This window comes from Haliotis cracherodii, unplaced genomic scaffold, assembly GCF_022045235.1.
Source record: "Haliotis cracherodii isolate W230 unplaced genomic scaffold, xgHalCrac1.p SCAF_11, whole genome shotgun sequence".
Taxonomy (NCBI): domain Eukaryota; kingdom Metazoa; phylum Mollusca; class Gastropoda; order Lepetellida; family Haliotidae; genus Haliotis; species Haliotis cracherodii.
In genome coordinates, this window is record NW_027266266.1 from 47,644,588 (window position 1) to 47,662,451 (window position 17,864).

The 17,864-nt window shown below is 43.3% G+C and overlaps 1 protein-coding gene across 1 annotated transcript; it reads right to left on the reverse strand.

The window, feature by feature from the left end:
- Positions 1-3,150: 3,150 nt before the first annotated feature.
- LOC139455146 (uncharacterized) lies at positions 3,151-14,409 on the reverse strand. Its single transcript, XM_071236701.1, has 6 exons — positions 14,330-14,409; positions 12,516-12,563; positions 11,262-11,413; positions 7,712-7,876; positions 3,966-4,051; positions 3,151-3,399 (listed from the first exon to the last, which is right to left on the reverse strand). Exons 2-6 carry the CDS (start codon positions 12,557-12,559, stop codon positions 3,151-3,153), a joined length of 696 nt encoding a protein of 231 aa, XP_071092802.1. The 5' UTR covers positions 12,560-12,563; positions 14,330-14,409.
- Between the last annotated feature and the right edge of the window lie 3,455 nt (positions 14,410-17,864).

Consider the following 17,864-nt stretch of genomic DNA (forward strand, 5'->3'; position numbering starts at 1 on the left):
CCAACTAGAACTATTGAGATGTTGGACAGTGTATACCACAACAACACCCATATACAGACCCACACCCAACTAGAACTATTGAGATGTTGGACAGTGTATACCACAACAACACCACCCATATACAGACCCACACCCAACTAGAACTGTTGAGATGTTGGACAGTGTATACCACAACAACACCCATATACAGACCCACACCCAACTAGAACTATTGAGATGTTGGACAGTGTACCACAACAACACCATATACAGACCCACACCCAACTAGAACTGTTGAGATGTTGGACAGTGTATACCACAACAGCACCCATATACAGACTCACACCCAACTAGAACTGTTGAGATGTTGGACAGTGTATACCACACAACACCACCTATATACCGAAACACACCCAACTAGAACTATTGAGATGTTGGAGATGGTGACGGGTTCTGGGTATATACAAGAGCTGGCAAGTGTTCATAGTACAGGTTTTGTAAGAGGTGGTGACGAGGTCTGGGTATATACAAGGACTAGCAAGTGTTAACAGTACACGTGGTGTTAGAGGTGGTGACGAGGTCTGGGTATATACAAGAACTAGCAAGTGTTGACAGTACACGTGGTGTTAGAGGTGGTGACGAGGTCTGGGTATATACAAGAACTAGCAAGTGTTGACAGTACACGTGAGATTATAGGAGGTGACGAGGTCTGGGTATATACGAGAACTAGCAAGTATTGACAGTACACGTGGTGTTAGAGGTGGTGACGAGGGTTGGGTATATACAAGAACTAGCAAGTGTTGACAGTACACGTGGTGTAAGAGGTGGTGACGAGGGTTGGGTATATACAAGAACTAGCAAGTGTTGAAAGTACACGTGAGATTAGAGGTGGTGACGAGGGCTGGGTATATACAAGAACTAGCAAGTGTTGAAAGTACACGTGAGATTAGAGGTGGTGACGAGGTCTGGGTATATACAAGAACTAGCAAGCGTTGACAGTACACGTGGTGTTAGAGGTGGTGACGAGGGTTGGGTATATACAAGAACTAGCAAGTGTTGACAGTACACGTGGTGTAAGAGGTGGTGACGAGGGTTGGGTATATACAAGAACTAACAAGTGTTGACAGTACACGTGGTATTAGAGGTGGTGACGAGGTCTGGGTATATACAAGAACTAGCAAGTGTTGAAAGTACACGTGAGATTAGAGGTGGTGACGAGATCTGGGTATATACAAGAACTAGCAAGTGTTGAAAGTACACGTGAGATTAGAGGAGGTGACGAGGTCTGGGTATATACAAGGACTAGCAAGTGTTAACAGGACAGGTTGTTAGAGGTGGTGACGAGGGCTGGGTATATTGTTGACAGTACACATGGTGTTAGAGGAGGTGACGAGGTCTAGGTATATACAAGAACTAGCAGGTGTTGAAAGCACACGTGGTGCTGGAGGCAGTCACGAGTGCTCGGCATGTACTTGACGTGAAAAGGTTACATTAGATGTTCCACTGGAAGTATTATCTCTTATGAAATGTGTTGGAAAGGAGTGCTGCGTGGCCTACTCTAGTTCACAGCTGTTTGATTGCCTCACACACTGTCGCGAGCAGAGGTCATGGACTACATGTTTAGATAAAAACAAATGTTGAAACACCATCTTTGTAGTGTGGGATACGAAACGTGGTTTTGGAGGATGATGCGAAGCTTCTGTATATACAAGACGTGCCGCATGTACACATCGTTATTCCGATACACTGAGTGAGTGAGTGAGTGAGTTGGGTTTAACGCCGCTTTTAACTGTATTCCAGTTATATCACGGCGTGCCAGCTTAATGTAGGAGGAAAGCCCGAAGTGATGCAGGTCTCAGACGTTTACCACTTCGGTGAAACCGACGAGCATGGGTATGGTGCTGACAAACCTAGAAATATAATCAAGGCGAACCGGGATTCGAACCCACAATCATAGGTTTTTGGCGTGCCCAAGGGACGCAAATCTGCACAGCGAATCGCGGCGCATTAGACGACTGGGCCACCTGTGTCCCCTGATACACTGAGTGAGATTTCTCAGTTCGCTATACACGTCACTAATTAGTGATAGATGGGCTTTTCGATCATCAGATATCAGTTCGCTGTATCCGTTAGTTCGCTGTAGAAAGTTCGTTACATACGTAAATTTTATATGATATTATATAGGAGATAAATCGGGGATTTTGTAACAGTTCGTTGTATCCGTTTGTTCGCTATATCCGTTTGTTCGCTATATCCGTGTTCTAATGTATTCCTACTGCATCACTATAAGGCCTGAGTATTATAGGCCTAGTTATCGTCCGGTTGGGATTTCGTCCCACGCAACATTGGAGAGGCGACAGAATGTATCGGGGTGTCAGGCTCGGTGATTTGGTTGATACCATGTCATCGTATCCTGTCTGCGAGGACGTTGATCATAATATCAAATACCGATGCTCATGATGTCAATCACTGGCTTGTCTGGTCCAGATTCGACCATTACAGGCCCCCTTCATATACTTAGAGTGTTGACGAGTGCGGCGCTAAACAGCCAAACAAACAAACAAACAAACAAACTAAAACAAAGAGAACTAAATCAACATTGCTAGAAGCGCTCGTTATATCTCTAAGACGTGTCTGTGTAGTGTTGGCTGCAGATGTAGTTGGTGTCATGATGAGGTTGTGTTGTGGATGCAGGTCATCCTCAATAATCCAGGGTACTATATCTCCGTCCTTTGTGATATATACCCTGGACCCATTCACCATCAACGTTTCGTTTCGGAAGTGACGTCACCATCTCAATCTCTCGTATCACAAATCAGCACATCATTTTTCTCTCTTATGAGAGTAATTTGATTGGAGAGATATTTTTAGTGTCATTGTAGGATATATCCAGCTAGATGGAGATATAATACACGCTTTAATTAGCTTATATTAAACATAATCGTTGTACTCAGGGAAGAATGTGTACTCGATAAATATACTGAACCGCAAAGGAAACGTCACCATGGATAGATATATGAGAAACCTCATTTGTCCAAACACTGTAAACATACTTTGAGACATATTTAAAAGATGAAACTTGACAAAACTGATCATCAAGGTTGAAATTAATGTCTCAAATGTCCTTAAAGTGAAACACAACACTAGTCTCTGAGAAAATGGTATCACAAGTCAGTATCTCGTGTGTCCGCCATGTGTATTGATGATTGCCGTGCAACGTCGATACATGGAATGGTTGTGGCGGTTGATGAAGGCCATAGGCACTTGAGCCCACACACTGAGGAACGCCTGACGCAGTTCAGCTGCAGTTGTCGGCCTTGGTCGGACGTCATTCAGCTGTCTTTGAAGCTCGTCCCACAGGTGCTCAATGGGATTTAAGTCGGGACTGAGGGCAGACCACTGCATGGTTTTGATGTCATTCTGCTGGAGAAAGTCTCGTGTTACTCTCGCAGTGTGGGCACGGGCGTTGTTATGCTGAAACTCGTGGTTGCGGCGACGTGCGAAATGAGGTATGGCGTGTGGTCTCAAGACTTGATCAATGTACCGAGCTGCTGTGACACCATTGCCTCTCCCTGGACCGATGTTCTGGAAGACCACAGGGCCGACCTTCTGTGCAAGACCAATTCCACTCCACACCATGATGCTCTGACCACCCCACGAGCCTCTCTCAACAACACAGCGTCGCCAGACTCCCTCTCTGCCATCTGCTGTTGAGATACAGTAACGACTGTCGTCTGAGAAGAGGACTCTTCTCCATTGCTGGTGGCGCCAATGCTGGTGCTGTGTTGCCCACTGAAGACGGTCCCGGCGATGACGTGGTGTCAGAATGGGTCCTCGGTGTGACCTGTGACAGTGGAGGTGTCTGCTCGTCAATCGTCGACGCACGGTGTCCGCAATAATGTGTCGCTGGTGTGTCCCCATGGTCTGTCGAGCAGTTTCCGCAGCAGTAACAAAGAGATCTTAAAGATGCTGTCGTACAATCTGACGATCCTGACGTCGGGCGGTGACCCTTGGTCTTCCACTACGTGGTCGGTCATCTGTTGTGTTGGTGGTCTGGTACCGTTGCTGGAGCCTGTATATGGTCCTTACGTGGACTTGAAATGTATTGGCTACTTGCAATCGTCCAATGTCTTGGTGTCCCTGATTTCTTGTCAATCTTGGCATGTCGTAGCAATTCAATAAGGAAAGAATGTTATCCGATCTGGCTGGATTTTTATTGGGCAAGTAATGGGGGAACTCATGTGTATTTCAATTTGCACGGAACTCACGTACCATGACCGTTGCCGTGATGCGTTTGGGCGATCGGTTTTATTGTCATCTGCTTTGTATTTTTATCATCAATTTCATTTTTCCGGACAAGGTAATGTTAATTTTTTTTAAATAAAAAAAATACCCAGATATTTAAATGACAACTTTTCATGCAATGTTACTTGGGGTGACGTTTCTTTTGCGGTTCAGTATATTAATGTTAAATATTCGTCAAAATGATATATAATCAATATTTACGGACCCTGCACTGTCATCAGTGTTATAAACAAAACTCAGATGTGTGTACGTCTCTGGCTATCTCTATGTTACCAGAAACTAATCATCATGCAGTCTTTTGTCAAAACTTGATCCTGGACCAGGCAACAGGAATTAACGGAGTGTCACTTTCTCACATGGAACTATCTCTGTGTGTTACTAGTTACTTCAACCAAAGCCATTTATGTACAATAGGCCGTGACCATGATAACTGTGTAATGGGTCATAAAAGCTTCACTTAGAACGTGGTCACAGTCTGTACTGCCGGGTCGAACTATCGCATCCCCTCCTGGAGCGTTCTATGAAGAAACCATGAGCTTGTGAGTATGTGCGAGTGTGAGGGTGTGTGTGAGTGTGTGTGTGAGTGTGAGTGTGAGTGTGTGTTTGAGTGTGTGTGTGTATGTGTGTGCGTGCGTGCGCACGCGTGTATGTGTGAGTGTGTGTATGTGTGTTTGTTAGTTAATGTGAGTGTGTGTGTATGTGATAGTGTGTATGAGTGCATGAGTGTGTGAGAATGTGGGAGTGTGTGTGTATGTGTGTGTGCGTGCGTGTGCACGCGTGTATGTGTGTGTGAGTGTGTATGTGTGAGTGTGAGTGTGTGTGTGCGTGCGTGCGCACGCGTGTATTTGTGAGTGTGTGTATATGTGTTTGTTAGTTAGTTAGTGTGTGTGTATGTGTGTGTATGCGCGTGAGTGTATGTATGAGTGTGTGTGTGTGAGAGTGTGTGCGTGCGTATGTGTGAGTGAGTGTTTGTTAGTTAATGTGTGTGTGTGTGTGTTAACGTGAGTGTATTAATGTATGTGTGTGAGAGTGTGTTATTGTTAATTTGTGAGTGTGTGCGTGAATGTGTGTATGTTAGTGTGTGTGTGTGTGTGTGTGTGTGTACGGCGTGTGTGAGTGTATGTGTGATTGAGTGTGTACGTGACGTGTGTGTGAGTGTGTCTGAGTGGGTGTGTGTTAGTTTAGAGTGTGTGTTTACGGCGTGTGAGTGCAAGCGTAATTTAGTATGTCTGTGTGTTAGTGTGTGTGTGAGTGAGTGATTCTGTGTGTGTTAGTGTTAGTAAGTGTGTTGGTGTGTTTGTTATTGATACGCATCCTGAAAACCTCTACACTTTGTAGGCTGTGTTGTCAAAAATCCAAAACATGGAAATATTGTAATTCTGATTCATAAAAGTATTGTAGTATGTAAACGTTTTCTCATGTCCTATCTACGCTGATCCAGTGGTCCAAATACAGGGCCCTCACAACAGCGGACCTTCGCACGTCATCACCTCATCTTCATTGTCGACCAACACAGTGGGACCCCTCCTACCCACTCTGACAAACAAAACACATTTGGAATGTCGATCACGATGTTTTATTTCACAGCGGACATCAGTTGCCGTGAGCTGTAACACAGTTGGTGTAGAGCTGAAACATACGAAGTGTTAACACGTCTCATAGTGACATAGTGAGTGGTTCACGCCTCTCCCAGACATATGGAGAAAGTGGGGGGTCGGCATGAAAAAATAATAGTTTTTTTCAAATAATGTGGGTACTGGTCATTAATTATAGGACGGGGGCATAAACAAATGTTACATTTGGGAAGAGGGTGGGGTTGGGGGTGTGGTAGTGTGTGTGTGCGGGGAGGGGGGGGGGGGGGGGGGGGGGGGTGACACCGAATGGAGAAGTCAGTAGAATATGATACTAGAGGATGCGCCCGTCATGGTTTATTCTCCCTGCAGTGTTTTATTGTACGATAACCAACTCCCACTCGTCGTATATTTCTTAAATACGTTTAAATAAAACATATTACATATTCCTAAATGAAAATCGTTGTACTTTGTTATTCAATCTGTTGTGAAGTAATCATGAACGATGTATCTGGATCCAATGTGCTGAAAAGAATCCTTTTACCGGACACCTTCGCGATTTTGTCAGAGATGTATACGAGATTTGTCCTTGACCCGTGAAGATCCGGGGTCAAATAAGTCTTCAGCAACCCATGCTTGCCGTAAAAGGCGATTATGCTTGTCGTGAAAGGCGACTAACGGGATCGGGTGGGTGGTCAGGCTCGCTGACGTGGTTGATACATGTCATCGATCGAGGATCGATGCTCATGATATTAATCACTGGATTGTCTGGTCCAGATTCGGACATTTACAGACCGCCGTCATATAGCTGGAATATTGCTGAGTGCGGCGTTAAAAAACAAACAAACATGCCAGCAGGGCAGAACAGCAGAATAAAAAGTAATGCATGACCATATATTGTCGTTCAGTTTATTTATTTTTGCTGGGTGCGACGTTAAACAACAAACCAACCAACCAACTTGGTGACGGAATTTCAGTTGCCATGTAAATGACGTTTTGGTTACCAAAGTGACCAAAATGACTACCTGTTTGTTGAGGTGTGGCCTCCTTGGATGTCATTTATCAGATTGTTGCACACCATTATGGAATTTCTATTTTCAGGTCATTTTCGACATTAGGTTTTAATTGTCGATGTTTATGCTTGTCTTTTGGTATTTATTTTGGATTTGTTATTACATTAAACCTAGTTACACGCAGAGTTGACTTATCGGCTTCAAATAAACTTGGCAGACAGGTGATGATTGATCATTAAAATGTTTTAAAGGTGTTCGGGCAACTAGGCCCATTTACACCTTGCCCATAATAAAGGTTTGCTAAGTACCTATATCTTTTATAAAGTATCAAAACCGCCACACGCTTTAATATAAACGAGAATGACATTCTGAACGTCATGGTGAACAATATTCCTAGAACATAAAAATCCAGCCAATGAGAAGTCAGTATTAAGAACTCTTAGAGACTCCACCATTACCTTACGATGATTAATATACTTTTGGCAATGCAATAAAAAATGAGCTACATTATCAAGCTGATTACACACTGTACAATGTGCAGAAATGTCTTAATCAATAGCATTTAGATATGCACCAAGACCACAATGCCCAAGACGAAGTCTGGTTAAGAGAACATCCTCTCTCTGATTATTTCTAGTTATGTGTAATTTAGTGATAAAAGGATCGATGCCAAAGAGAATACGTCCTTTTAAGGAAGATGCCCATCTCGGCTGCCATTTTGTTTTAGCATGGGTCATACTGACGGTGCCTAACTCTTCAGGAGAAGGTAAAATTGTTGGCAGACAATTCCGTTCCTCGCCCCTTTCCTGTAACATAAAAGAGACATCATGAATGAACACCCACCGTCAGTGTCGAGACTTTTTGACAAAGCGACGAGGTCACTGTCGGTCAGACTCATGTCGTTGTTCACGTCGAAATTGTGGAAGAGGTAGCCAACAAAGTTGCGAACGTCGAGGTAATGCCGATGCCATTGTGTTACGAACTCATCCTCTGTGATACTTCCGTTTTCTGGAACAACATAATATTTTCGTAAAACCTAAGGCATAATTATCTTTCAAATATTTTCTGCACCAATATTTTTCACTCATGAGTTGGTGAGTAAGGAAGCTACGGTGTCGAATGGGGCCAGGGTATTTATCATTATACATGTACATATATCATACACTTGAATTTTTGTCAGAGACAGAATACTGCTTCAAGGCACACAATGACTGTCCTTTTACAACATACTATCAAGCATTTCCAGCAAACAGGTTTGTTTTGTGTAAAATTATATTATATTACCCATACGGGTCGAAGGATCGTGTGTAAACGCCTTCCGATAATTGCACATGTGCATTCAGCGATTCTCAATGTCGGGTATTCATTTGAAGCCATAATACGTTACAACGCTTTTCTGTTGAGTAAAAGCCGATATAACGTCATCCATTGTTCATCACGACACACATTGATTACATCACGTCATCTGAACAATAGGCATCCTTCAGTGAAGTGTACCTGCGATAAAGTACACTTTTTGAATTACGTCATAATGGACTGACGTCATGGCGCTGTTCAAGTTCCATCCTTGGAAACACCGTTCTTTCATTATTGTCAAGCAAGATGGCGCATCCACGTCAATTTTCGGTTAAGGAGTTTCTTTAAACTTGCATAAATATATATAGTCAAATTATTAACTTTACATTTTTTAAACTAATCCCATATATGATGTATAACGGACAAATGTATCAGAGAAGGTAATTTTTAATAATTAATGTCCAAAGAAGGATTTTAATTAACGGTGGTAACCATCGTTTGTTCCAAGCACCTACGGTATTCGGTAATAACATTAACAGTTTAAATCATAAGTCCGAAACTCGAGAATCTGATGGCACACAAGTTCAGTAGCGTGTATGGCCACCATTTGCGTTGACAACTGCCACACAACGCCTCCGCATGGACCTTGTGATGCTTGTGAACACATGATTGGGAAGACGACGCCATTGTTGCTACAAATACGTGGCCATTACTGTTTAAATACACAATAAGGGCCCACAATGATAACTGGTCAAAATGTTAAAATTTTAGGATTGTGAGTGAGTGAGTGAGTTTGATTTTACGCCGCTTTTAGCAATATTCCAGCAATATCACGGCAGGGGACACCAGAAATGGGCTTCACACATTGTACCCTTGTCGGGAATCGAACCCGGGTCTTCAGAGTGACGAGCGAACGCTTTAACCACCAAGCTACCCGACCGCCCCTTAGGATTGTGAAGTTTTTAATTTGGTTCAGTATATTTGAATAATATTACGTGGGAAGTAATATGGCAAGATGATGTCAGTCATATATCATGCCGCAGGCATCTCCCACACATACATACACCGCTGTGGCCGTGCCAAAGCAATCTGAAACTGTCCGAGGCGGGCGTTGGTGCTCTAGGAATTATGTCTGTCTCTGGGTAAGGGAATGAGCATCTTCACGAGGCAAGAGAATTAACTGACTATAAAAGTCCAGTTTCCACCCTTGCCGAACTGGGCTGCAGATGTGGAGTTATATTTTGGCTAGACTAACGTGCCTATGCATAGTCCAATCAAAATCGCGCACCGAAATCGAAAACCGGTTCGTAAACTGTCATGCAGATTTCGGTCGATTGCAGGATTTGCACAGTATGTGCACCGCCAACTCATTGTCGACAGATATTTTCCAAATCTTTTCAAGTTTTCAGTCAAGGTCCTCACGTGATTCGATGAACTTCGCGATGTAAGACTCGTTTTCTCACAATATAGATCTGGATTGTCGATCATATCCTCTTGACTGGGCGCCGCTATATTGTTTGAAGCAAACGCAAGTGATACGAGAGGAGGAATCTGATTGGTCCATAGGAGAGGCATAGAAGGGACTTAACTCATAATAGCCACTGGTGACGCTACGATCGTGCCCAGGAATTCCATCCTGATTCGGCAAGGGTTTTAACTGGACTTTTAAAGTTAGTTAACTCTCTTGCCTCGGGAAGATGCGGAATGAGCAATGCTTGATAGGTTTCATAAACACCTGTTAGTAAGCATACGGCATTTAGCAATATACTAAAGTCAAGCAAAACGACCGCTGTTTGAGTCACGTGATTAAATTGAAGCAAATTAATATGAAAACTTAAATTTAAAAATTCCACTTATTGTTGTATAAGATTATGGGTAAACAAACAATGTAATATGACCTATTCAAATAATAAAACTTCCCATTTTAGTGGTGTATTATTATGTCTCAAACGTAAAATATGCCTCTTAACGTGAGGGTGCAGGCATTTAGGTGGAAGAGCCCGACAATGAGACCTGTTCGAGGATTTTAAGTTTACGTAACTGGTCATTACATATTTGATTTTAAACCCAGCTTCAATATAACATGAGGTTAGTCTTAAAGTCGTCCTCTTTGAAAAGTAATAAATTTTGCTCTACCCCCACGTGTTGTGTAATAAAGTATCGTTTTGCCCTGAACTATCATGACGTCAAAGCTCACTGACGCAAGCAGCAAAACTATACTTTATACACTACACATGGGGTAGAGCAGTCTTTATTCTTAATTATATTTCTATAATCTACTCAAGACTCGGAATTATCTGTTTCTCGTAGCTCGTTGATTATTCTCTAAATATCCAGACTATCAAATGGCCAGTCCCTTCTTGAGATGCGATTAACATTGGCAAAATACAGTCTGGGGTCCCTTGCCGTTATTTGAGGGTTTACGTTACTGCCCCTACTAGGAAATAGGATGTCAAATTGACTGATTGATGACGATTTAGGTAAGACATGGTTGATGGAAACTATATTTGTTACCAATATGCCAGCTGTATCAAAATGGCCTGAAAATAATCGAGGGTCAGGTATGGAATCCAAGAAGGGACATTGTCGCATTGTCGCCCTCAGAGAAACAAGCGAAAAGTGTCAAAATTAACCAAAGTGCAACAATGCGACAATGCGACAACGCGACATTTTGGCCATTTGTTGCATTGTTGCGCTTTGAATGATATTTTATATATTACCAAAGGGCGATTACGTCCCTTTAAGGATTTCATATTCACGCAAACCAATGACAGAAAGCTTGAGCAACGACGCGAAATTGGCCATGGCACCGAGCTTAACCACGCGATCAACTTCAATCGGTAAGAGGCGACTATCGGAATCGGGTGGTCAGGCTTGCTGACTTGGTTGATGCAGGTCATCCAAATTGTGTGGATCGATGCTCATGATATCAATCACTGGATTGTCTGGTCCAGACTCGATTATTTACAGACCGCCGTCATATAGCAGGAAAACTGCCGAGTGCGACGTAAAACAACAAATCAACCGACACTTCAGACGACTCTTGCAACAAGCATAGGTTACAGGGCACAGATTCTTATCATAATGATTATCCTACTGTCAACGTCATATCTGGCGACGAACTCCGCCTGGACCTCGGTTGGCTCCACAATGCCGTCGCCATCTTTGTCAATGTCGGCGATGACGTTGCTGACCACCTGGCTCGGGAGCAGCTGGTCATGGTTGGTGTGGATGCAGGAGTAGTGTTTTCTGCAGGCAGAGAAGCCCCCGATGAGTTGGGGCTTCTTTCAAAATTATTCCAATTTCTAAGGTGGGCTGGGGGAAATGTGAATGCAAACGTGTCCCAGACGTTTCCCACGAACGGGTTATGGTGCGGACAACCAACTGCATCTGATCTGATATACTAGTTTATACCACCCACCCATAAACTGCACCTGATCTGATAAATAATTAAGACAATGTACCCATAAACTGCATCTGATCTGATATACTAGTTTATACCATCCACCCATAAACTGCACCTGATCTGATAAATGATTTAGACAATGTACCCATAAACTGCACCTGATCTGATACATTAGTTTATACCATCCACACATAAACTGCACCTGATCTGATAAATGATTTAGACAATGTACCCATAAACTGCACCTGATCTGATATACTAGTTTATCATCTAAAACTGGCTCCCACAGGAGATATCTCTTGGATGAGATCAAGCGATATCTACACTTTAGATATCGCTGCAATGAAATTACATCACAATGCTTTGCAGACCATTGTGACATCACTGGTTACCATGACGTCACAATCAAATGACATCACTAATGGCTCTGCTACTGAAGCTGTTTGCAGTACTTTTTATACCGAAGACACTGCTAATTACTGTCTACAAACTGAAAAAGTTGAAAGAATGATGTTGGATGATAAATAAAATCTCACCCTCGTGTCTTTTGATATCAAATGTATCAACACTCGTTGATAAAAGTGGCAAATATCCTCGGCAAGCCTCAGAATTTTTCCACTTTTATCAACTCGTGTTGATATATTTGATATCAAAAGACACTCGGGTGAGATTCTCTATTTATACCACTTACATATAAACTGCACCTGCTCTGATATACTAGTTCAGACAATGTACCCATAAACTGCACCTGATCTGATATACCAGTTTATACCACCCATAAACTGCATCTGACCAGATAATCCAGCATATACCACGCACCTACAAGCGGCATCTGATGCTAGCTTATACCAGTCATCTATAAACTACATCTCATATGATATATAGCTTATACCACACGCAGATAAACTGCATCTGATCTGATATCCTATAGCTTATACCACTCACCCATAAACTGCTACAGATCCAATTAGAACAAGGAAAGCTATCATGATTCTGAAAATTAATAAAATGGAGTTTTAGTTTGAACATTATTTATAGTAAATGGAACAGATTCATAGCACCCAGTACACCTGGTGTTGGGGGAGTTCCATAGCGCCCAGTAGATACAGAAGGTAACAGGTCTGGACAGCGCACCTTGTGTTGGTGAGTTTGATAGCGCCCAGTAGATACAGTGAGTGAGTGAGTGAGTTGGGTTAAACGCCGCTTTTAACAGTATTCCAGTTATATGACGGCGTGTCAGCTTCATGTGGGAGGAAAGCCCGAAGTGATGCACGTCTAAGACGTTTACCACTTCGGTGAAACCCACGAGCACGGGTATGGTGCTGACAAACCTAGAAACATAATCGGGGCCCAGGAGGTACAGAATAAACAGGCCTGGACAGCGTACCTGGTGTTGGGGGAGTTTGATAGCGCCTGGTAGATACAGAAGGTAACAGGTCTGGACAGCGCACCTGGTGTTGGGGAGTTTGATAGCGCCTAGTAGATACAGAAGGTAACAGGTCTGGACAGCGCACCTGGTGTTGGGGAGTTGGATAGCACCCAGTAGATACAGAAGGTAACAGGTCTTGATAGAGCACCTGGTAATGGGGAGTTTGATAGCGCCCAGTAGATACAGAAGGTAACAGGTCTGGACAGCGAATCTGGTGTTGGGGAGTTTGATAGCACCCAGTAGATACAGAAGGTAACAGGTCTGGACAGCGCACCTGGTGTTGGGGTGTTTGAAAGCGCCCAGTAGATACAGAAGGTAACAGGTCTTGATAGAGCATCTGGTGTTGGGGAGTTTGATCGCGCCCAGTAGATACAGAAGGTAACAGGTCTTGATAGAGCACCTGGTGTTGGGGAGTTTGATAGCGCCCAGTAGATACAGAAGGTAACAGGTCTTGATAGAGCACCTGATGTTGGGGGGTTTGATAGCGCCTAGTAGATTCTGCCCTTTATGTGATGATGTGAGAGAGATATTTAGAGATTCGTTAGATAAAACTATCCTACCTTTAAGTTACCAACTGACCCATGAAGATCCGGGGAAAATAGATCTTCAGCAACCCATGCTTGCCGTAAAAGACGACTAACGGGATCGGGTGGTCAGGATCGCTGACTTGGTTGATGCATGTCATCGATCCCAATTGTGTGGATCGATGCTCATGATGTCAATTACTTAATTGTCTGGTCCAGACTCGATCATTTACAGACCGCCGTCATATAGAAGGAATATTGCAGAATGCGGCGTTAAACAAGAAACAAACAAACAAACAAACAAAAGATCACCTGCTGGAGAGGTTTGTCATTAACTATAGGTACAGTAACAGGCAAGCGTTTGTGTTGCACAAAGCAATATTGGCGCTTAGACAGGGCAAGTGGGCCGGAACAGAACACCTGGGCCCACTTGCACAAAGCGATCTTAGCACAAAGATGATCGTAACTCCCATACTTTAGCTTACAATAGTCTTAACGCTAAGATCGCTTTGTGCAAGTGGGCCCTGGTCTCCCTTTGGGGATTCCGGGTTAAATAGGTCTCCATCAACCTATGCTTCTCTTCTCATGGGCATTCCGGGTTATAATATGTCCCCAGCAACCCATGCTGGGCCCACTTGCACAAAGCCACAAAAGCGCTAAGATGATCGTAACTCCCATACTTTAGCATAGGCTTACAATAGTCTTAACGCTAAGATCGCTTTGTGCAAGTGGGCCCAGGATGAGGTATTGACCAAAAAAAAGTTAAGATTCGCCACATAGCGGCATGGAAACATTAGCAACTATACCTGGAGGAGGAGAAGTACAGCTAGTGTTCCACAAGGCTGTCTGGCTGATACTACCGACAAGCGGGCGCGTTACTTCTCATTTAAAGTGTGAAGATGCGAAGGAGTGTCGTTTTAAAAAGTAAACATTTGTGCAGACTTTATACACTTGTGTCTTTCACAGAGTTGTCAGTTTAATTTGGATCGTGTTGAAGTCTAAAATATGCGTGTGATAGAGGCAAGGTCACGACAACTATGCAGTGTCCCTATTTAAGACAGATCTTCTGTTATTGGGTTCTCCATATATGGAAACATACTCTAAATTTTAGAAACAGTTTTTGCCCTGGGATCTCCACTGATGTTTGTCGGATGGAGCGTCGGCCCGGAGAGCGGAAGGTCGTTGATTCAATTCCTAGCACGTCATACCAAAAGATGTTAAACGATGGTACTTGTTGTTATTCTGTCTGGCGCTCGGCATTAAGGGGCTAAGGCAAGGACGTCAGTGTACTGTGTCTGAGTAGGGTATTCATGTTAAACTGCGGCATGGTATCTCAGTGGGCTAGCGCTGTAAATCGGCATTAGTCCGGACGAGTACAACCAGCCACACATACTCAACGCACGCACGCACGTGAGTGTGTGAATGCACGTGGCTATATAAGTGCAATAATCTTGAACGCCATGTCATACCCATTTCACCTCACTTCAACCTTTCCCGCTGAATCAGGTAACAGAACACCTCGGGTCTCTTCCAAGACACATGTAGAAGGGAATGGATGACATTCCCATAGCGTCTAAGCTTCAGTATATAAGTGGCGGACATTTCTAAATTTGACCCATCAGTGACAAACATTTGGTCCGATGCAAGTACCTTTTTTGACTTGTACCATGTGTTCCCGGGTGAAATAATTGACTAGCCTTTGCATGTGTTTGTGATGGATGCCACTGCTCTACCACTAGGCCACGGAGGCGGTCCTTTAAACAATAAAACTCTTAGGTAAAATGTTTTGTATAACAAATCTAACCATCAGTTTTTATTGCACATTTGGGTGTACCTACATATAATAGCAAACAATTAAAAACATACAAACCAATAGTTGATAAAACTGTAAATTGTTAGAAAAAATAAATAATCACATACCACCTTATAACGGTTATCAAATCAAATAGTTGAATTAAAAGTTGTATGTATATAATACATGTACACAGGTATTCACACTAATGGTCTGTCATGCAAGCAAGTTATTTTGGCTGTCTGACCTCGACCTTTGGTATCCGAGGGGACCTCTGGGTATTGGCGTCCTTGACCGGATTGGGGTTGATTGACTGCGCGTTTCCGGTTGACCTGTTGATGCGCCTCATCACCATGTGCTTCAGTTCCTCGTGGCTCAGAGGGCGGAGGTCGGAAGATCCGGGTTAGAATAGGTCTTCAGCAACCCATTTTTGCTCTAAAAGGCGACTATGCTTGTCGTAAGAGGCGACTAACGGGATCGGGTGGCCAGGCTCGCTGACATGGTTGATACATGTCATCGATCCTAGGTGCGTGGATCGATGCTCATGGTATTGATCACTGGATTGTCTGGTCCAGATTCCATTATTTACAGACCGCCGTCATATAGCTGGAATATTGCTGAGAGCGGCGTTAAACAACAAACAAACAAACAAACAAACAAACAAACAAACAGACATGCCAGCATGACAGAAAAGCAGAATGTAAAATAATGCATGACCACAAGTTGTCGTTCAATTTATTTATTTATTTTACATCTTTGAAACTGTGTACGGAACTGAAGATGAGTCCCTATCTCTCCCAAAGTGCTTGGTAGTTTTGAAAGAATTGGGTATGCGGCAAAGAATACATCATGTCTATACAAAGAAGGGTCATTGCAAACAAAGGTTCAAATAAAATTGGTGGGTTTTTAGGCCGCTAAAAAAGACCGTGGGAAAGTACCTCTCTAAATCCTTCAGACTGTGTTTGTGACGGGGAGGGACCTACCTTCCCAAGAACTGGAGAAGGTGTTTTGACGGTGTTATTGGAGGGATTACTTACCCAAGACCTGGAGACACATTGCCTGATAGAACTGTTTAGATGTTGCACATTGTACCACACATCACTCACCCATATACAGACACATTGCCTGATAGAACTGTTTAGATGTTGCACATTGTACCACACATCACTCAACCATATACCAACACATTGAAGACCAGAACTGTTTAGATGTTGCACATTGTACCACACATCACTCACCCATATACAGACACATTTCCTGATAGAACTGTTGAGATGTTGCACATTGTACCACACATCACCCGACCATATACAGACACATTCCCTGATAGAACTGTTTAGATGTTGCACATTGTACCACACATCACTCAACCATATACAGACACATTGCCTGATAGAACTGTTCAGATGTTGCACAATGTACCACACATCACCCGACCATATACATACACATTGCCTGATAGAACTATTCAGATGTTGCACATTGTACCACACATCACCCGACCATATACCGACACATTGCCTGATAGAACTATTCAGATGTTGCACATTGTACCACACATCGCTCAACCATATACCGACACATTGCCTGATAGAACTGTTTAGATGTTGCACATTGTACCACACATCACCCGACCATATACATACACATTCCCTGATAGAACTGTTTAGATGTTGCACATTGTACCACACATCACCCACCCATATACAGACACATTGCCTGATAGAACTGTTGAGATGTTGCACATTGTACCACACATCACTCACCCATATACAGACACATTGCCTGATAGAACTGTTTAGATGTTGCACATTGTACCACACATCACTCACCCATATACAAACACATTGCCTGATAGAACCTTTGAGATGTTGCACATTGTACCACATAACACTCACCCATATACCGACGCAGTTCCGAGTAGAAGAAGGAGGGCTATCATGGTTGCTGAAACAGGTGAGGGACATCAGTCTATCACTCTTCTCATTGTACACCCACAGAACTATGACCGCCGTGAACAAGAGTGTCATGGTAAAATGTCTGCAGTGGTTTATATGCAAGTGTGGTACAAAAGGGGATGACAGGGTCTGGGTATACACAAGAACTAGCAAGTGTTGACCGTAAACGTGGTGTTAGAAGAGGTGGCGGGGTCTGGGTATGTACAAGAACTAGCAAGTGTTGACCGTAAACGTGGTGTTAGAAGAGGTGGCGGGGTCTGGGTATGTACAAGAACTAGCAAGTGTTGACCGTAAACGTGGTGTTAGAAGAGGTGGCGGGGTCTGGGTATACACAAGAACTAGCAAGTGTTGACCGTAAACGTGGTGTTAGAAGAGGTGGCGGGGTCTGGGTATACACAAGAACTAGCAAGTGTTGACCGTAAACGTGGTGTTAGAAGAGGTGGCGGGGTCTGGGTATGTACAAGAACTAGCAAGTGTTGACCGTAAACGTGGTGTTAGAAGAGGTTACGCGGTCTGGGTATGTACAAGAATTAGCAAGTGTTAGGGAGGTGACAGGGTCTGGGTATATACGAGAAGCAGAAAAAGGTTGTA